General features: G+C 39.2%; 3 protein-coding genes across 6 annotated transcripts in view; 1 reads left to right on the plus strand and 2 right to left on the minus strand.

The window, feature by feature from the left end:
• Positions 1-75: 75 nt before the first annotated feature.
• On the plus strand, positions 76-1,721 carry LOC148181568 (uncharacterized). Of its 2 annotated transcripts, XM_088033254.1 has the most exons (6): positions 76-168; positions 420-779; positions 825-960; positions 1,008-1,186; positions 1,253-1,270; positions 1,318-1,721. In XM_088033254.1, exons 1-6 carry the CDS (start codon positions 126-128, stop codon positions 1,383-1,385), a joined length of 804 nt encoding a protein of 267 aa, XP_087889380.1. In that variant the 5' UTR covers positions 76-125; the 3' UTR covers positions 1,386-1,721. The 2 variants fall into 2 exon arrangements, with proteins under 2 accessions (XP_087889380.1, XP_087889388.1); XM_088033262.1 differs by lacking the exon at positions 1,253-1,270 and having other exon boundaries at positions 1,306-1,721.
• LOC148181569 (uncharacterized) lies at positions 1,658-6,962 on the minus strand. The gene is made up of 9 exons (XM_088033246.1): positions 6,829-6,962; positions 6,414-6,486; positions 5,817-5,906; positions 5,503-5,717; positions 4,849-4,952; positions 4,170-4,442; positions 3,986-4,105; positions 3,766-3,938; positions 1,658-3,536 (listed from the first exon to the last, which is right to left on the minus strand). The coding sequence occupies exons 1-9, from the start codon at positions 6,873-6,875 to the stop codon at positions 1,719-1,721; spliced, it is 2,913 nt and encodes a 970-aa protein (XP_087889372.1). The 5' UTR covers positions 6,876-6,962; the 3' UTR covers positions 1,658-1,718.
• Positions 6,963-8,781: 1,819 nt separating this feature from the next.
• LOC148181570 (protein C-ets-1-like) overlaps positions 8,782-21,343 on the minus strand; it is a 57,555-nt gene continuing 44,993 nt past the window's right edge. For all 3 annotated transcript variants that reach the window (XM_088049753.1, XM_088049755.1, XM_088049754.1), the window contains 5 exons: positions 11,455-11,589; positions 11,147-11,404; positions 10,139-10,432; positions 9,054-9,330; positions 8,782-8,972 (listed from right to left, as the gene is read on the minus strand). In XM_088049753.1, coding sequence (XP_087905879.1) covers positions 8,909-8,972; positions 9,054-9,330; positions 10,139-10,432; positions 11,147-11,404; positions 11,455-11,589 — 1,028 coding nt within the window. In that variant the 3' untranslated portion in view covers positions 8,782-8,908. The remainder of the gene's footprint in view (positions 8,973-9,053; positions 9,331-10,138; positions 10,433-11,146; positions 11,405-11,454; positions 11,590-21,343) is intronic.

The following is a 21,343-nucleotide window of genomic DNA, read 5'->3' on the forward strand; positions in this document are numbered from 1 at the left end:
AAAAGGGGCTGTGTCGGAACTCCAGCAGTGGCGCGCATGTCCCGACTCGTGACCCGCGCGCGTCACAAAGCTAACCACCCTCTGCAAGTCCGCCACGGAACGCACCATTCAAATTTTAAACGAAAATGCGCTTTCTTTGTGGAATCTTCTTGTTCTTCGTGACTTGGGGTAAGAAAGACGCTTTCCCTCCGGTGGTGACATCCCTTTGTTGTATGTAATTCCTTGAGTATGTTTGTTTTTATTATTCCCATTCCGCTCGACTAGAGTTTTTCCACGTGGATGCCTCCAATAAATTCAGCTTTGACGCACCCTTTGATGATCAAATTAGCACAACGCATTTTTATTCAAACGCGTGGAATTACCCCCGATGACCTTAACATCCCCTATTAATACTAAAGTGGGTAAAAATTGATTTCTAGAGTTGTGTGTGGCTGTTCAAATTAACTACGTTAAAGTGCCAAGCGCTGTTAAAAATGACTCCGGAAATTCCGTCGTTCTGGATTGTAATTATTCAGTTAGACCTGACGACACGGAGCTTGTGGTAAAGTGGCTGTTGAATGATGAGGTGGTCTACCAGTGGATTCCACCCCAGAAGCCGCAAAGTTTGGGTTTGCTAAAGAGCAGAGTTGATTTGACTTACAAGGCGTCGGACGACCCGAAGAGCGTCTACAGGGCGATGAAGATATGGAACCCGACCACGGACATCGCAGGGGAGTATAAATGTTTTGTGTCCACCTTCGCGGACGAGGATTTCAGCACGAAGAACATGATAATATTTGGTGAGTACTGGGACAATACTCCTCAAAATACTGACAGTGTTTCAGAACCTGAGCGGTCTTTCGTGATATTAAAAGAAGAAGGGAACCATCACAGTGTTAATTTCACTTGTTACGCCAACGACGTGTTTCCAGCTCCTAAACTTATATTGTACAAGGACAAGTCGGACGACTTCTTCAATAAGTGGGTAGAAAGAAACGAAAGAACCAAAAGTACATTCTCGGTTGCAGAAATCCGCTTCAGACTCTTGAGTGGAACACCAGCAGACATCCCAGTGGAAGGTTCTCCGTCTTCGTGATAGCAAACGCTTTGGTTGACTCGTTAGCTCCCGGATCTTTGATTCATTGCGAGCTGCGCATTCCAGGGACCGGTTACGTGAAGAAAAGAAGTTTGCTGTTTTACCCAACAGGTATTTCCTAAAGATTTTGTTTATTACCATGAACCCAGTGGCGTAACTCCCTTTTATTTTTCCTAGTCCCGCAGAAAGGGGGCGGTAAGTGTGAAAAATCACAGATATTATTTTTTCAGGATCTCTTTCAGGGAAGTCCCGTGGTTCTATTCCCAGAACCATCCTCTTTATACTCTTGGTCTTGATAAGTCGACTGTAAGAACAACACTGCAAAGTTCGCAAACGAAAAATGCTGCCATTTCGTACAAATCTATTTATAAATTTGCATGGTAGCTCTTCCCGCCGGTTTTTAAAGTAGCTCCCCGTCTTCGATCCACACTTTTTTCTTTTCTTTTTCATTTATTGTCGCAATTAGCGACAAATCGCGCCTTACAGCGTCGATATTTATGACCCATCGTGTTGTGTTACCCTCAAGAGACATTTAAAGTTTGCACGATGGTACCAGTCACGGACCCATTAACACCATTGTATAGAAACCTCATGATTATTTATTAATAATAAATGTATAAATATGGTAATAAAAACATTACATTCATGTATCACTGTTATTGGAAAGTTCTTCACGTGACGCCTCCACCACTTGTTTTCTCATAGTGGCCAACTGCCGCAAATACGCACTAGGAGTACACGAAGAGTGTCTCTTTCGTCTCCTAGGGAGACTTCCGTAGTCCGAGAACGTGCGCGGGTTGCTCTCAAGGCTTGTGTCTTCGTGATGATCCCAGAAGTTGTCATCACTCGCTGCAGCTATCTTCTCTTCTAATCGGCGACAGGAATCCTCCAGGAGAAGCTCGTACTTGTTCGTGAGATCCAGGTCTGTTTGAATATAATCAGATTTGGTTGGAGTTTCCTCAGTTTGACACTTTGCATTCTTGAGGACGCGTCTTCTCTTCTTGCGCTTTTGTTGCAAGCCGCTCACGGTAACCTCCACGTCGTACTCGCGTTCTTGGTTGAGTTGAGTTGCCGCCATCGAGAGGTTGTTCATGAGAAGAGTCGCCTCCTCTAAGAAGCCCGACATGGCCTCCATCATTCTGTCGTTGTCGTCGGATTTCTTATTAAAACGGACCTTCTTGGAGTTCGCCAGGTGGTAGTCTAAAGAGTCGGGGATGTCACACTCTTGGTGCTTCATTATGGATTTCAACACCACCGGTTCGATGAGTGTTATGGTGTCGTCACTGTACAATTGTGGTTCAATGATTGTGGGACGCGCGAGTTCCGGGATTGTCGGGGTGAAGTGTTGGCACCGTTGGGGAGCTTCTCCTTGGTGACAAACCTGGGGCGCGTGGATACTGGGAATGTTAATGGAATCAACTCTTTCTGAACAAAGGGGAACTGTGGAAGACTTCGCCGTCGTGGTTAGAGGGACGCTGCAGACAAAACTAAGCGAGTCCTCGACCTCTTCAGGGAGAGTTTCACACGTCGCGTGTCTGATTTGATTCTCAAGCGTTTCTTTGGATGTTGATGGATGACTGTGCGGCTCCAAGGAGTTGTGGTTGCTGATTAAATCCGGCGTTGGAAAGCAAACATTTTGGTCGTCTAAACTATCATCAGAGACACTCTCGCAGATTCTTTGCTTGTTTATATAGTTGTGGGAGATGTTAATGTTGACCGAAGAAGTGTAGATCGGATTGGCAGTGTGTGGATTGAACACCTCAATCTTTGGAGGCTCCTGAAGGTACTTCGTGAACGAAACACTCGACTGTGATTGAGTCCCACAACTCCTCGTCACAACGAAAGCATTCTGAAGACTATCCAGGAACGTGCAATTGACTTCTTTGTCTTCCATCGGCAAAGGCACAGTTTCCGTTTCCGCATCCTTCACCTCGTACAACAACGACTTCAAATCATCCACATCCGTCGCAGTTTCTTTCACTCTCAACACCGGAAACAGTTCGGTCTGTGTTTCTTCATTTTTCCACTTATGCGCTCTCAGGGCTTTCCTCGTCAATTCCTTCAGCTGCAACCTCGCATTCGAGCAGATACTCAATTCCTTAGGAGCCACAAAAGTCGGTAGATCTGAAGTATCCGTCGCCACTTCTTTCTTCTTCGTTTTAGCGTACAGACGATGCGTGACAGCCGCCACTATCTGCGAACGGGGTTTAACGGGAGCTCTGCGGATGGAATCGACTTTCGATTTAATTTCAGTTTGGTTCTTCTCCGTTTTCGTGGACTTGGCTTTACGGAGGGCTTCCTCAGAGCCGAATTTTCGGGCTGGTAGCTCGAGCTTTTTGGTGGAGTGGTCGACGCTGTACGTGCGGCGAAGACGAGCTGTTGGGGGCTTGTTGGCGTCGGTGAAACTCACCACGGGGATGAGCTTCTCGGTGGTGTTGAGGTTGTCGTTGGACATTGGGGTCTGGAAACAAGAACGCGGATAAACGCGAATTTTTTTTTGTTGATACTTTTGAGGAATGTCGGAATTGGGGCTAAAAATAAAACCAGAAATTAACGAAAACGATGAAGATAAAAAAGATTTTGATGGAGTTGAGGGCTAAAATTAAAATCTTTGGGGAATTTGGATCAACTGAAATGCTTCTGGGGTAAAAGGTCAATGTAATTTTGGGTTTTTTGTGGTTCGTACTCACTTGTCCCAAATTGATGAGCTCCTTCAGTCTCACAATTTCCGCTCTCAATTCCCTGATCGTCTTCTCCTTCGGATCTTCATTAACGACTGGAATCGAAACTATAAGCTTGGCTCTTTGCCCAAACCTCAAAGTATTCACCGTCTCACTATAGCACTCACTCGACGGAGAAATAGCTGCAAAACACACTCCAGAAATTGAAACGAAGGTAAAGCCAACTCACTCGCAATCAAAACAGTGTCGGAGTTTCCTCCCAACGTGTCTTTTAATAGCCATGTCAACACCGAATCCCGAAACGGAACAAACCTCCTCCTTATCCCCTTGGAACACTTGGTGTCTTCAGCTGGAAATACGAAATCCAGAGCGGCGCCATGTGTATTTTTAGCCGCACCAAGTTCAACACTCACCTAAAGCTGAGATGACGTTGCCCAACGCCACCAAACTCTTGTTGATGTTTGCACCCTCGCGGAATCTTGAAGTGGTGTAACACCTGTTGGCTCTTTCACTACCCGCGAGGTCGACAAGGGTGAGTTTGATGCCGTCGAAGTGGAGGATGAAGACTGCGTGACTGCGGCTTGATTGGGGGTTGGTGGGGGTGGCACCGACGCGGCGGTTGAGATTACCGGACGTCAGAAGGTGGAGAAGAGTCGACACGTCCGACGCTGGGTGCAAAGTGAGACCTGGGAAATGGAGCACAATGAATGGGTGTTCCCATGATGGGATTATGCAAAAAGTTACATAAGTGACATGGGAAGGACGTGGTATTGTTGGATAGAAAATATACAGTTTGGTGTAACAGAATCTTTACACGGAAAAACAACAATAAAAAGAGAAAAATAAACAGGAAAGTTAGGAGAGTTTGATTGATATTTATTTATATTCGCAACACTAAGAGATCGATACGAAAGAGCACTTTAAAGCCTCATCAAATAGTTTTACAGGGGCGGATTAAACCAAATTGCTCTTTCAAATGTACCCGAGACTAAAAATATGTACTCGAATACTGCAGACACGACTTTTATTAAAAATTTTCATGCACTGCTTTAAACACGAAACTCTTTCATGTTTGCGACTAATTTCGGTTACCTTGCACGTAGGGCCCCTTCTTCGGATGCTGCCTCACTTTGAGTCCCTCTCTGCTGCCCCCATTGAGCAAATCCCGGACTTTTTCATTGTAAATCTCCAAGTAACTGCAATCCAAACTTTCAAGATTAAGATCCGCATAAATCGTCTTCGCGTGTTGCGACTACACCATCAAACTCCGCGAACCAACGAATACTGTCTGGAATTTAGTCGAAACACACTTTAACTTGTCGGAGAGTTGTAAAAGTGATAAGTAACTCGCACGAAAGCTTCCGCTGTCATAACAATAATTAATTTTTCATGTCGTTACGAAATTCACTGTTATTTTTCATGGTTGATGCGCTGGGGAAATAGCGCGAAACGATTCAACTTTGGTAATTTTGAGTTGGGTGGATTTTGGACCAGTCCTGATCGATAAACAATCATCGTTGCATGTGTGAAGGGTGAGAAATAACATTGTTTTGGAGGTGATAAGGGAGTTTGGAATGAATGCGTAATGGAGAAGAGGATGCGTGGGAGGAGGAAGTTGATGCATGGGTGGTTTACCAGTTGCGTTATCGTAAATTAATAGTCAGAGAATTTAGTTGAAAGTAGATTTTGATCTGCACAAAATGAAATTTTTTGACGAAAATGGTGGATGCGCCGGGTTTTGCTCACCTGACTTCTACTTTAGTGGAGTGTTCCTCCCCAACAGCCGTCTCCTCCAAGTACCCAAAAATTTTTTGACACAGCCTCGGGACGACCCCTGGGTCATGTGGAAATCCCATCATCGTATGCGTCTTCCCTGAGGAACTCTGTCCATATGCCAAAACGCACGAATGACATCTCTTTTTAATGGCTTGACCGATGACGTTTTCAACGGGCCGGAACACCTGAAGCAATCTCTTTAATCTATAGAAAATTTATGTGCAAGCAACCGAAATAGTGACCAATTAGATTTTAGAAAAAGAAAAATACAAAAGATGACATACATCATCCTGTGTGGAACTGTCAGGAAAACAGAAGTCGAAGGTGAATCTTCTGGTCCGTTCGCGACTGTCGCCTGTGTGCTGTTCTGGCACCTGAAGATAAAATTAGATCAAAGGAAAACACGAAACTTGTCAAATTAAAGTTGGAAGTGAATGAATGCGAGATTGTATCGGCGGATTGGAGAAGACATGTGTTGTGGAGACATTTACAACAGAAAACATGTCGTTTTGTTGTTGGGTTGTATTGCGATCTTTATGGACGATAAAATTATGAAGAGGAAAAAAGAAGAATTCACCTTCATGTACATAAAAACGAGTCAACTGTCATCTACCACACTGCAATAAAACCCAACAAAAATAAACATTTTCTTTATGACACCCATCATCTGTTCTTCTTTCCCAATCTCCCAAAAATAGCTTCCACAATTCTTATCTCCTCTTTAAACCCTCTTTAACAAGCCCCGACCTATTTTATAATTAGAACTATGAGTCTACCTTCGTAATTTTAGCATCGCAATGCTTCATTCATTTTATCTCAATTAAAATAAATCACACGTTAATTCGGTGTAAAGTGGCACTTACTCTTCTTCAATTTATTACCTTGATATTTGTGACGGACACCGTTCGATTATCGTCAACTTGTAGAACCACAGCAGATTTTGCCGACACTTCTCTGAAAAAACAAATTCCTGCTGAGAATAAAGCGTGCAAAGAAGAGGTAAACACGGTGAAGCTGAGAAAGAGTGCAGTGACTTTTTGCACGGCTGAGACTAAAATTAGACGTTTCCGTGGGATATGGTGCACACGTGAGACGTGTTCTTTGTTTACGCCACAGCACTGATCAACAACAAATCTCAGAAAAAAATTTTTGATTGTTAGTGTAATAAACATGTTAATGGCACAGCGTGTATTTTGCATCGTACGAATGTTTTTTACAGTATTTTTCTTTCGTTGTTTGGATTACAAATAGCTCGATTAAATATAGGAAATTGGTTCGGGTCCGATCAAAACATACCTTTGGGAGAGTGGTCTAACACGTACTCCGACTTTGAGATGAGTCATCTTCTTCGGGAACACTTTTACACTGACATAGCCAACATCTGGATCTGCTCCAGCCTCCCGCCAGTGTCGCGTTGGGGCTATATTTGAATTGTCTCTTTCTAAAAGCGGCGAAATCGATTTTCGAGCAGAAAAATGACAATAAATCATCACAGATTAAAGCCAAAAATTATTACTTTTCTCGGGAATTTCTCCCCGTTCTTCCATTATCTTTTCTTTTACAAACTTCCTTTGTTTAATTTAACAGAATATTTGCTCAAATTAATAAAATTTTCTTCTTTGTGGCTTTTTTTACTTCTTTTTGTTTTTTTTTAATACGTCTATTAAGAATTTCTTTTTTTCTTTATTAGTTTTGTCATATCTTGGGCCGTATTATAATTTGTCTTCTAAGCAGCTTTAGCAATTTTAAATCTGTTGGTAGCTCTGCCTAATCTCATTTTTGACAGTTCGAACACATGTGCCATTGCTTTCATAAAATTTTGCACAGATTTTTGTCATTTTAAGAAAAAAAAAACAATGCAATTCATTTTTATTGTCATTAGCGTTTGCGACAAGTTGCAAAATGGTAGTAGTTTACGTGTGCACGTGTAGCAAACAAGATTTTTTTCTATAATCACAACAAACTGCAAAGTTTACCCGCACTAAATACTTTAAGTGACATTTTTGACATTTCTTTTTAAAATGAACACTTTATTTGACATCGTTTTAACACTGTTTTGAGGTGCGAATTCAATCACGAAAATTTCATACGGATCTTTCAACGGTTGGAATTTTAGATAGTGTGTGAGAATATGCGTAAAATCCAACAAAAATCGATAAGCGATTGCTTTCTTACAATTTTAGTTCCTGCCAAAATGACATACTTTTACGCACTCTTTTAATCACTTTTATGCAGTCTTATGTCACTTTTACGCACTCTTCTGCCTCTTTTACCTATACTTGAGTCTAAAAAAATGTCATTTAGAAATTAAAACGACAATCAAAACGTATTTAGCAATTGTAGAAAAACTGTTTTTTTTTTCGGTGATACAAGTCACATGACCGTAAGTGTACATATAAAAAAGTCCTATAAGATGTCGTAGAATGTAATATTTGTAATACAGATGCGGTCATATAATTTTCGTTTTTAATTTTGAAATACGGGAATGAGGTTCGAAATATTTTGACTGCGACTGTATATTTTTTTGGGCCTTCTCAACTCTTTAGTTAAGACAGTTGTGCCCCCTGTGATAAAAAGCATGAAGCGAAGCGGTTTTAGTCCAGAGTGAGATGTAGAGAGTTACTAAAATAGTTTCCATTATTGATCTACTTTAATTTGTTTGGAACTTTCAAATTAGTTCCAACATCATTGTATTTTTTTCATGTTGGCAGCTTATTAAAAAATAATATTTTAAATGGTGGATGCGCCGGGAGAGGCTTAAAAATGGAGTTGGTAAAACCAATATTTTATTCAAACATCACTATTTAATACATAGTTTATACGTATGGATAACACAAAAAATACAGCTCGAAAAGAACCCTTGAACGAGACTTCGGCTATACCAACGTGTCATAATTAATTTTCTTTTAAATAATAACTTATAGTAGAATATACTTTAGGTTTGAGACCACGATAAAAAAACTTGTTAACATTCAGAACGTACGTTAAAAACATCTTATTGCAAGTTTTAACAATAATCAAGTGTGCAAAAAATTTATCATATTGTCTCGTCAATGCGCGTGGGCGCCGCCTGGACTTGAAAAAATATAAACATATAACTATCTGCTCTGAAAGACTTATCACAATAATGATATTTACAGACAGCTCGATCAGTGGCGCTGACCCTCGCTATATCAAGAGAGCACATAACCTTAACTTTATACATTATCTCTATCTTAATTAAATCACACGTAATTTTGTTGATTCTGATTGGTTGTTGTGCAGATGAGCAAAGTTGCGCTGAGCGTTACGCGAAAATTTATGATAAAGTGATGGTTTTCCGATTGTTAGGCACCAGGTTGCGTGAGGGGGGCGAGGGATGCGACGCGGTTCACGATCAGTCATCTTCTTTCTTCTCTGGTTTGAGATCTACCATTGCGTGGAGCTCCTCCGGACTGTACCTGCAAACACCACCACTTTAGACAAAAAATTGTGATTAGAGTAAGCAGTGGAAACGCTTCCAAAATTCTCGTTTTACTCACCCTAACAAGGTCTGTAAGTCACAGACGAAGCGATAGACGTAGCGCTTCCCGGCAGTCTTGTGAATTATGTTTTTGTCGTAGTAGTAGCGAAGCCCACGTGACAATTTCTCGTAGTTCATCTTAGGCTTGTTCTTGCGGATGCCCCAGCGTCGGGCTACCTCATCGGGGTCGGTTAATTTGAACTCCCAGCCGTCGCCGGTCCAGGAAATGAAGGCTTGGCAGGATTTGTCCGTCAAGAGCTCCAGCAGGAACTGCCACAGCTGGATAGGGCCGGACCCTGCAAATTTCAATTTTTTATTTTATCACCGTATGACAGTTACACTACAAGTTGAAAAAAGCCATTAATATGGAAATTCCTACACCGACAAAAGAATACGAGTTATACACTGCTTGATAAGCTGATTAATTCAATTGTTTCCTGAAAAAACAAGTGTTTTCGGGTTCACTTACACCGACACGAAAAGACGATTCTGCTATTGTTTATAACCGACTCGGACTGAATAACAACAATTAAAGATCTTTCTTTGTTTGTTTTTTGTTGGAGTGAATGTTTATGGATGATCCTACGAAAATAATTACAGTGACGTCCAAAATAAACGTGAAATTTTCAATATTTAATTCGCTATAACTGTTTGTTATTATTTTCTATCCAAACAATCGCAATTTTTGAACATAAATCAAAGTTGGCCATGATTACCACAATGTGCCAACGTGATTTTTATTAACAGTTCTCAACTTTTTTTTTCATTTTAGCATCAAGCAGGCAGGAAATGAAAGTGTCAGTGTGGATTTATTTTTTTCTGACTCTTGTCTTTCTGTTTTTAGATGATTTGTTGCGCTTTTTTATGCAAACACTCCAAACAATACCGTAAAATCGTAAAATAAATCAAAGTTAACTGTGATTTGTACAACATGACCACCTTGACTTGTAACTGTTAGTGTCAAAATTTATAAAAAGTGTGCTTTGGAAGAGTCATCAAGGTGACTAAATTTATAGATTTGTTTTGCTTTGAAACAATTTTTTTCCTTACTAAAAAATTTGGCCTTCGCCAACTCCCATTCTATTTTTTTTTTAATTAAACTACCTGTAAAGCAGGGTCCTCCCGGCGCTCCACTGTTAGGATACCCAGCAATCATCCCATTTTGCAGCATGGGTTTGGTGTCTGGGGCCAATGGGTTGATGGGATCTCTCCCTTGCATTCCCGTGGACAAGAACGCTGGATGTGTATGTGAGTGGGCATGTGCTATGGAACCGAGATCGTGGTTGTGCGCCCATTGTTCTGGGGCACCGTTGGTACCGCTGGGCACCGTTTGGAAAGGAGACCCATCGTAGGGGGAGCCGTACGTTTCGCCGTAACCATCGTTATACCTTCCAGTACCTGCAAAAAATTTAAAACGTCAAAAAAAAAAACACTTCAGGATTGGCTCTGAAAACCAATTTCGACATATTTTCAAATACGTATTTAATTGTTATTTGCGTCCGCCTTGTTTTGGTGCATTTTCCGCATTCACCTCCCCAGTTGGTAACAATGCATTTCCGCCCAAAGAAACAATATCACAATATTGTCGCCATTTTGTGCCTAATTTGTTTAATTTTCCCTCCGTCATTCGTATTATTTACATAGTTTCATGCACAGCCAACTGCGCTTATCGCCATTACGTTAGGTAAAGATAGTCTATTGTTCCAAAATGGGTTCTCCATTTACGGAGGGCCATTACTTGGACCTTGAATGTAAATGACAGACGCGAAGGTCATTAACTTCCATGTCTCGATAAGTTGGACGATAGGGGGCGATTTTCGCGCAACAAGTGAACGGCGACGTTACCCGTGGGAACTAGATAGGTAGATCGCGATATGGAGGCATAGCCGTCTTTTCAACGTGGGCTCGTGGTATATAGGCGCCATTTTAAAGATGTCGCCCACGGATGAGTAATTTCGGTGGATTTTATGGCTATATTTATAACAGAACGGAGAACGTTTATTTCTGAGAGAAATTCTCATCATATCGACGTAAAGTCCCACGGTAAAATAGAGCTTTAATGACGTCCTGTAATAGGTTATTATAGTGTTCACACTGTATATATTTTCTTACCTCTGGCGTAGTTTTTGACGTAGGAGTGCGCTGGATGGTACTTGGACTCTATCAGATTGTTGGCAGCGTAGAATTCCGGCGAACTTTCCAAGTATTGTGGTTGGTGCCCAGCATCCAGTGCCTGGTACTCGTGTTCCTCTGGCGAATAATGGGACGTCTGGAAGAGGTGAGATTGATCGTCGGAATTCATGGACGGTAAATTGTCCATCCCGAAGGAATTCGTGCCGGATTCGCTCGGCGAACACGAACTTTTGAACCCTATAAATCACCCGTTTAAAACTGTCCATCCTGTATATTCTGGAATTTACCATCTTTTAAGTGGTGGTAGGCGGGACTCCTCTGTAGATGCATGAACCCTGAAGGTGGTCCCGGGGGCGGCGATCCTTCCTCCCGGATCTCTTCTGCGGGGGGACACGCCGGACTCCTCAATTGACCGTAACCACCTGGAACGAAACAATGGAATTAGCAACCAACTGCGGGCGCGGAAGCTGAGGTTGGCGAGATGACCGTGCGGTTTCATTGGCTCGTGCCGATCCGCCTCTCGATGAGAGAGGCTAATTGGGAGGCTGACCACGCCCTCCATCTCTCGTTGGTCCATATCATGCGTCGCGGATCGAAAGGTGATTTATGCACCAATTGTGCGGATAATCGACGGAGGGCGTCATATTTTATACAGAGGGTTCGAAAAATACTTATAATGTTACACGACTGGTTAAAATCATTCACTGATGGAGGATGTCCGGTGTTAAAAATGGACTCGTGCTGAATATTAATTGAGTAAACTGACGATGCAACGTTACTTGATAAATAAATGGGTTGGATTTGTTTTTAGTGCATATCCTTCCTGGGGATGTTAGGAACGTGTTCAAGATTACTTCAGGAGCCAAAGTATACATGAGTGGTTTTTGTAGTCTTGTTTGCTTGTTTAACTATAGCGGAGGTCATCAAGCTAAATAGATTTTGTAGGTTGGATTCGCTATACGGCTATTGTATGTTAATGGTTCTACGGCTGTGGCGATGGGGTTATAAATGGGTTCTGAATTGATGATTATTGTTATTACCAGTTGGTAGCGGACAAAAGCCACTGTTTTTACACAGATTCAATCGATATTGAGAATTTAGATGTTAGGAATAGATTTCGTTGAGATATTTTCAAAACATATAACACAAAGAGAAAAAAGTAAAAAAGATAAAAACACAATAACAATCTTTAAAAAAGTGTGCTGGTAGCACTAAGATTAAGCGTCACTTTTTAGAGAATATACAAATAATTGTACCTACAATTTTTAAACAGTGGCCAAAATGTTGACTTTATTTCTTTGGTGGTAATTTCCAGCGAGCTCTAAACGAGCTTATAAAAAATAAAGCAGTCCACCGCATCAACCAATAAAAATAAAGCAGCACTTAAGTAAACCGTCGTTTTTGTCTTATTTCTCTCGGTTCAGTACAAGGCTAATTACCAATTACATCGATTACAAGAAGCCCAATAAAACATGCCTTAACGAGTCCATTACGCACGTAATTAATAAAACCTCAACGACCAACTTCGAACTGGAATAATAAACCGAAATGCGACCAATTTAATCCAATAAAACACTCAAAACAACCTCAAATTGATTGTAACAAACAAACCGGTTAAAATTGGGTTTAACGTTTAGAAAATCCCACTTTCATCCCTCTTCCCACGCCACTGTTCGCCCGATCCTATCTATATCTCCTTCTCTGTGTAAAACACAAGTTGTTGACCAAGCAGGTGGTTCAGTTAAACTAGCACCTGTCTCACACACCAGTTTGTATTTTTAACTGAAAAGTTGCAAGATCGCAGCGGCCTCGGTACAACCAACATCGCCTCATTCTATCACTTAAATAAAATTAATCGAAGTGCTAGCACAAGCCAAACCATGATCTATAAGTCTATCTATATTCATTGCATGCCATGGTATCGATTTGCATAAGCAAATTAATTTAACAGTAAAACGTACCGGGTTGAGAAAAAAAACACACTGTATATAAACTATGGAGTGGCATCGCGGGTTTATCGACCAATTAGCCAATAGAAAATGCCAAGAATTCTCCAAGCGAAACACTTGCACACTGATTAAACGAACTGGTCCGGAATGCAATGAGATGATGTATAGGCGAGATTTTTATTATTGGAGAGTTACAGGGAGACATAAAAGAAATGGAATGCACGTACGACTTGCCTCTCTAATTAGAGAAACAAAGAGCGACAACATTTTTTACTCAATGTAGGTACATATTCTAACCGCACAATTAAACTGATAGAATTTCAACCAATCAACTGTTATACATATGACGTCACGTTTCAACGCCTACTCTTGACATAAAAGTTCTTCAATAATTTACCCTGTCTATGTAATTTTATATAAAAAGAGGTTACAAAAATTGTAGACATAATGACAGCCCGCCACACAATTTTTAAATTTTATTAATAATTTAATTATGTAAATTAAGGTAATTTTGATGTGCATCATTATTTATGGAAATTGTAATCACCTCAATGTAATTTTAATTTCAGAGGCTCTATTTTTATGCGAGATAATTAGGTGCTGATTTTAATATCCAATATCATATTAGTGAACTGGCAGAAAGTAGCCTTTGAATTTTATAGGATCAGAGCTACCAACATACATTAAAATTTACAGTCCACCAGATCATCAATGACAGTAATTTTTTGTTAGGTTGGCAATAGATTTAAACTAATGATAAAGGTAAAACAAAATACAAAATTAATAAAAAAAAAACGGATCTAAATGTGTGAATTCCTTAATTTCTGGTCTGAAATATAATTTTATTTTATAAAAACGCGTCTCCGCAGGCTTTTGAACTTGAAATTGGTTAGTAGCCCTGCCTGTCTGCTCAAAGCATCTCTTGAGGATCCCGTCGATAAATATAAAGCATCAAACTCAATAAAAAAGGCTACCAACAGTAAAAAAAATATTTTTTTAATGACGTTGATTTCTAAATTATGTTGATGAACCATAAAAATTTATAAAAACTAAAAATACAGGGCAACCTTGATTATTACTTTGCACGGATAATCCGCATCCGAATAATGGAGGTTCTACTGTACTAGCAAATTTAATGCATAAAGTTATGTATTAGCACCATTTAAAATTACTCTATTGTAATCAATTTGCACTACTTTTAAAGTGGCATGATTCGAGTTTTGCGCTAATTAGAGAGGAATTTTGATTGGATACAAAATCCCTCAGTTGCATGTTTTTCCAATTATTTTTTAACGTATTCCTTGATGAATCTCTAGGGCCCTTTTATGAATATTTTAAAATCTTATTTACTTCTACTTCTGGTTTACTATTTGGAAGTTAAGAATAACCCACTGGTGTAAACAAATCGTAAAATTACAATGAACCCACCTCCTATCTATGTACTTCATTTGTAATTTTAATTTTATAAACCCAAAATGTCAATTACTTTTAGAAATGTTTTTAGACGTCACTAGTTGTAGATGTAAGATTACAAAATGTGGAAATTTCCTTCAATTGGAATTGTAATTTTATGATCAGACAAATGTTTAAAACGGTCACATTCATGTTTCTTTGTTTAGAAAAGATAGAACAGAAATGTACATAAAAATAAAAGAAATAACTATAATTTTAAAACAACAGCGAGTTTTAGTCATGATAATAAGAAAGTTGGCAACACTAATAACCTAAACTGTTGACACTCTACCACCATAAAAGAAATCATCTCAAACTTAATTTTGCGCAGCTGCAGCCAACATTATGTTATTATGTATTAATAATCTACGATAAAATTGACACCTTTCGTGTCGCCACCAATAAATAAATTCTATGATGGTATGTTTAATTGTTAGTATTTATTTTAATTACGCACAGGTGATTTAATTTAGCGCCCCTATAAGACAGGAAGGAAATGAGTGGAAAAATTAGATGAATGACTCTTTAGTTGCGCCCATGATGGACATAAACAAAACAAAGTCTTCCTCACTTCCGGCTACCTGTACCGGAAGCTCGGATTCGCCGATTTCCGTCAAAAACAAATAGAGTTTTAGTAAACCGCCCCTGATATTAGTCCCCGAGCAAGAACCGCGACTTAATTTCAAGTGGAATTATTTCGGTTGAAGGCACGCGTCGTCTGCAACAGGTGTTAGAGCAGAAGGCATACGTGAAGTCAGCTGCGATCCGACCACTCCACAGATGCCATCAAAAAAAGGGCCAAAAGTAAAGGAACCAAAAAGCAGTCAGAATGACTCGCGCTGATCACAGATTTGTCTACGCACTCCGCACCAAAAGTACCTTGCGGTATGACCGTGCAGGTGGTGTGTCCGGTGGCGTTGACGTCCAGGTCTGTGTATGTCTGTGGACAATCTCCGTAGAAAGGTTCACTGCTAGGACTGACTAGATCCAACACTTGCAGCACCATGGTGCCCTTGGGCGTCTCCGTGGTTCCGCTCCGGCGATTACGTCACTACCGGCAAAACGCGACTTCGTAGCTTGAAACACGACTTCGTACTGAACCATCCGATGGTAGTTCGGAGCGCTTACTCCCTCCCTGCTGGAAACAAACGCCGGTGTTCCCCCCCACCGACTAGTGAGCTTTCAGACTTTGAAAATTCAGGAAATACGATAACCGTAGCGTACATGAAAAAGTCGCGCTTGAAAATTCAATCACTGCTTATTATTGAGCTTTTAAAGTTGCCGAGGGATGGAATGAAATTAGGCCGTGTTTCGGTTTTGTTTTCGGATAACTGAGTTACGGGCAATTTCATTAGGAGGGCGAGGGGACGAGGAAACTGTTTCAAGAACAAAAACTTTACGCTACTAGACCCAAAAGTGCGTCATTCATGCGAAAATTCCTTCACTTTATGAATTGCCTAAGTGGAATATTATCATGACAGGTATCTACCTGATGGGGCCGAAGAGCTTAGATAGTAAATTTTACGACGGTCCTTAAAATTCATTATAGACGACGCGGGCGATTTTTCCCGATGTACATAATTTGTAACAAATCCTTGAAATGATGTTGTCAGAATTGGGAATCATTATTTCCTCGAATTCAATTACGATTCAAACGCAACTCTTCATATTAACAAATTCGAAATTGCGCATTACGAGAGAAATCATTATTACATTGCGAGTTTTTCACCATTCTTAGGGAAGTTATCATAAACTAAGCTGGAAGCACTGTTGGCTATCAAGTTTGACGTTTCAGAACTGTCTTGAGGATCTGTCAACAATAACATCCCTGCACATCCATAATTGTTTAACCTCAAACTGTCAAACATATGCTTTGGGACAGATAAATATCGTGTGCTCCATTGATATTTGCAGGGAGCTTTGGGAAAAATCATGTCGTAGCTAACACCACCTCAGAGTGTTTTGCGTATGAAAACTGAATATTTGAGAGATTTGACAGTTTTCGAGCAAAAAGTCGACATACGTCCAAAATGGCCATTTTAGATTGGGACACACGATAGACCAATAGATTCAATATTGTAGCAAATCGGAATTTCGCTCCTTTTATTGTAAATTTCTCCGCAAATTACCAGCAATACCAACTTTCCTCGGAGTAAAGCCCCAATTAATTGATTCCTGCCGACAAAAAAGCAAAAGATGTCGCTCGTTTTGTTATAATCAAGATCATTAATAATTATCTCTTAATTGATTCCGAAGCGGAAAAGGATGCTATTTAATTACCCGGATTATCGTTTTATCCGGCATCATCGATTGATGAATCGGAGCGTCAAACTTGAAAATAAAAAACCCTACTTTGAAAGAGAGCGCGCCAAATTCAATTGAAATCTTTGTCTTTAGATTCCCACGCGACCCACCTCCATCCCACGGTCCCATAGACGAAAAGCGCCAAGGCCATCAAGCTTCCGCGGTACAAATCTGCAAGATGCACTTCTTGAGGTTGAAATGCTGCAGTTATATGGGCCATAAATGGCGGTCGCGCGATTTCCTTACGTTTCAATAGCGCGCCTACAGCCTCATTGTGCGACTTCCGGTGGCGGAAGAGAAGGAAACCTGACACCACCACACGTGATTTGCCTACCTTAAAAATCCGACATTACCACGCGTTGAATTATCGACTGGACATGTAAATTTAATGCGACATGACACTTTGGATATTTAAATTACCAGAGCATTAATAGTTAATTTTGTCGGGAAAAACACAATAAAATCGCGCTCAGAGACCGGTTAATGGACGACGACCGATTTCCTGCAGGACAGGAAACGCAACCAGATAACATCTTGAATTGTTGATCAAAATATCTGTAAATAATTAATTAATGAATGAGAATAACGGAATGCGATTTTCGCGCAAGATGGATACCGCGGCGCCATTTTCTGACTCATACCTTGCGTAATGTAATAATTAAATAATACGATGCCTAGGATTGTTATTACCTGAATTTAACGAAGGACGAAATCGCGATGATTCATGACAGTGGCAGAGCTAGAATAGAGGATTTTTACGATGACAACCGTGAGAGGCAAATGTTGTAATTAAATCGGGGATTTATTATAGAGCCAGTTTCCGGAGGCGATCGCTCGATACACGGAAAATTCACATGATCGAACTGGCTTCGGAACTTCAAATTGGTTGGTAGGCGTGAGGTTAGACTTGATGTCTTTACAGTGCTACCAACATGAGTACAACAAGATAATAATTGCCACGGTTGATTTGGTTGAATTTCTATCAACTTCCCCAAAAAGTCCAAAACAGCTAGAAAACTCATTCGAATTTCCTCCAATTAACTTATCCATGGAAGTGAAGAAACCTAAACAATCCATTTTAATGAAACGATTTTAATAGAAGCGTGCAACAGGTAAAAACAACAGTATGTAACAATTTACTTAATTACGATTTTATCTTGAATCTCAATAAAAATCTGATGACATGTAAACAGGATATGACGAAAAGTCTCTGTTTTGAACACCTGCATTTTGAAGAAGACAAGAAAAAGACGATTTTTACGAAGCCCCTCGAAATTATCACCACAAAAAGCCTTATCTAAAATTAACAGCCCCATCTAAGACGCTCCTCAACCCTTCCCTCAAAGACAGTTGTCCAACGAAGCGCACGTGTTCGAAGATACCCCTCGTCATCCAACACCACTTGGGCCACTTCCTCTCTTTTGGCATTGGGGGCCGCACTCGCGATGCTTTCCATTGTAAAGACATGGGGTAGCACACACTCTTATATTACCAGCACGTGGAATCAAGGAATGCGCTGTTTGTGGACTTACGTGATGGAGCGGAAATGGGTGGTTTCAACAGAGGGGATGATAAAGGTGCTGTTTTAATGTTCAAACGTCTGAAGTGGACGTTATTGAGTCGTCAAAAGGCTTCTTCGTTTACCCTACTTTCGCGACGAAATTTCGGGCAGCAAGCCAACACTTTTATAGAATTCATTCACTTCGTTGCGGACAGCTAATAAAATCAAATTATAAACAGTTTGGCGAACACTGCGGGCCACGCCTTTTGATTTATGACATCGCCGTTTTCTTTGTGCGAGTTATTATTTAAACGCGATTTTCTATCAATGAGTGAGTCAACGGAATATGATTCAGATTCGCAAGCAACTGCGAAGATTCTTTCCATTTTGCTCCATTTTTGTTTATGACTCTCTACAATAATGTTTGTGCATCGCCCGATAAGAGCACACAAATGCGTCAAAAAAATCTGGGAAAACAGAGCGGAAACAAAGCCTTTCTCGATAAAACGATGTGGTCGAACAATTAACGTCAACTGATATCAAGAACTGACCGCGATTGATAGCGGTTTTGGCTCTACCATCAGTTTCATTTTCGTCGCACTTTTCCCATTCTCCTTCGCAATCTGAACATAAACGTCGATAATTCGTTATCATTCTTTGACACTCGTGTTGAAGAGTGTTTACATAAAACAACGACGATAGCTCTTTGCCTTGTAAAATAAAACGTTAATTCAATAGAGGCTACCACAACGAGGGCTAATTGAAATAAATAACGCCAATTAACAAAGACTGGGACGCTACCCTCAGCTCTAATCTTGGTAAAAAACAAAACAGAGGGTGCCGAAAATAAGAAACTCATCATTGTTATAATATTCTTATGGAACGGGCAAACGGCCAAATACTTGTAGGAACCAATAAAGTTGGAAATGTAAGCATGTTGGCAAAGGTTGTTACAGTCGAAAATATTAATGTTGTACTTTTTCACGCACTTATTATAGATTGCGTACTTGTGCGGTTTTTTGCAAAATAGCCAACACAACTAGTTTGTGGAAAAATGGACTGATTTTATCTGATCAGTGTGTAACTAAAATGGCTCGCTGAGTAAATATGAAATGAATGTGAAGTAATAGTTTGATAGTTAATTAGATACTTAACAAAAAGTTGATGATTTAGATTGAAATATGTAGGTATTTACAAAAATGGCAAAATAACTAAATGTAACCAGTTTTAAGCGTACCTACTACATAGTTATTTTAGCATTACCATTTCAGATAAGTAGTTAAAAAAGGATTGAGCCAACATCATGAAATAAATTACTTATTCAAGCAAAACCAGCGATAATAGTAATGATAAAATTGGTGCTTGTTTCAAAACTTGACAGATTAGTATCATCTCTACAATTGATGTTACATTAGCTACGCAATTACTTATCTTTTCAGTGCTTTACGTATGAAATTTCTAAATTACTTAATTAAATGGTTATAACTGGTGTGGTGTGGATATTAAGTAAGAACTAAAATTAGATAACTGTTAAAGATAAAACAGTTAAAGTTGTGTTTAGAGACTTTATACGAAGTAACAGCTACCGACCGATAGTTAGATAGAAATCTGATAAAAAAAAAATAGGAGTTATTGAGATTAGGTGGTCATTTTCAAGAATTTTTGTATCCAATTTCAACGAAACTTTGGTACCTTTGAAAACGTAATGCTTTATACATTTTCTGTAAACAATTTTGACCAGAATGATTTAGTTTGTAAAATACTGAGCATTTTTCGAATGCATAAACTTCAAAAATAAATTCTAGAAAATTTTACCAGACTAGCGATCAAAGTATAAATTTCAAATTTTCTTAAAGTGTGACAATTTTATTTCATTTAGATTCAAAATAAAGCTAAACGGCTTACTATCTTCTCTATAAAGATGAGTGCAAAACGTTTCGTTTAGTTACATTTTAAAATCACTAATTTAAAAAAAACCTTAAAAATTAGTTTTATTGAATAGCAACGAAGCTTGGATTGTAAAAATATTTTTTCTTTTATAATTTTAATGTGCGTTCAGATATTTCTGTTATTATATTGGGTTTCAAATAACCTGAATTGTCAAATAAAATATCAAAGGAACAAAACAAATTGTACTAACAAAATGAGCTTTTAAATTATTAGATCAAAAATCAAAACGCATTTTAAAAACAATGTAGTTTTCATGAATATCATTCATACACACAGAATACACAAAAAAAAAGATCGCTAATTTATACTTTTAAAGCAAACTATCGTTTATACAATTTAATGCATTTAGTCCTTCATGCATTGGGGCAAAAAACTAACATTGACCAGAAGTGTAATCAATTTAATTGGGTGATCAATTTTAATTATGTTAAAATAGTAGCAAAATAAGTCTTCTTTTCTCAAGTGGAATATAAATAAAATTGTACCGACTAAACCAGAAGATTAACCATAATGTCCTTTCTAAAGACAAAAGTACACTTATTGGGCTTCAGTTTAAAATAAAAATCATACTTTTCGAAAAATTAAAATTTATCATTTGGTCGCCTTTTTGAAACATGTAGTGTCAAGTAATATCAGTGAGATGTTTTTCTTCAGACAATATTTTTTTGTCTATTATAATCCCGCCTATAAATTGTCTATAATTGTCTTGTAAAAATTTCTAGAATTAGTTTTTCTAGTCCATGCATGCAAGAATATTTGAAACTAAAGCATTCTGACCATTTTCAGGGACTTAAACGTGTCCGAAAAAAAAAAAATTCCAGGTGGCTCACTTTACCTGGTTTTACTGTATTTTTTTTAATCAACTCCTAGAAGAATTCGCATTTAAACATGGTCGCACGGTACTACATAAATTAAGTTCTAATTAAAATTCTTTTAGAACACTTTTCCTGGTAAATTCTCTATCATTAATGCACAACGCACTTCTTGTGCTATTTGTGCTCCAAACAGGTAGAAAAATGT

Source organism: Gnatocerus cornutus, chromosome 1 (assembly GCF_029298725.1).
Source record: "Gnatocerus cornutus isolate USDA-ARS CGAHR chromosome 1, icGnaCorn1.1, whole genome shotgun sequence".
NCBI classification, from domain to species: Eukaryota; Metazoa; Arthropoda; class Insecta; order Coleoptera; family Tenebrionidae; genus Gnatocerus; species Gnatocerus cornutus.

What these genes read in the sequence shown, in the direction of transcription:
- LOC148181568 (XM_088033254.1), top strand. Translation starts at nt 126, where the DNA reads ATGCGCTTTCTTTGTGGAATCTTCTTGTTCTTCGTGACTTGGG. An exon ending in CTTGTTCTTCGTGACTTGGG is followed by an intron (nt 169 to 419) that starts GTAAGAAAGACG and finishes ATTGATTTCTAG; the next exon opens with AGTTGTGTGTGGCTGTTCAA. An exon ending in TCGGACGACTTCTTCAATAA is followed by an intron (nt 961 to 1,007) that starts GTGGGTAGAAAG and finishes TCTCGGTTGCAG; the next exon opens with AAATCCGCTTCAGACTCTTG.
- LOC148181569 (XM_088033246.1), bottom strand. Translation starts at nt 6,875, where the DNA reads ATGACTCATCTCAAAGTCGGAGTACGTGTTAGACCACTCTCCCAAAG. An exon ending in GTTAGACCACTCTCCCAAAG is followed by an intron (nt 6,487 to 6,828) that starts GTATGTTTTGAT and finishes TTGTTTTTTCAG; the next exon opens with AGAAGTGTCGGCAAAATCTG. An exon ending in AGCTCATCAATTTGGGACAA is followed by an intron (nt 3,537 to 3,765) that starts GTGAGTACGAAC and finishes TCTTGTTTCCAG; the next exon opens with ACCCCAATGTCCAACGACAA.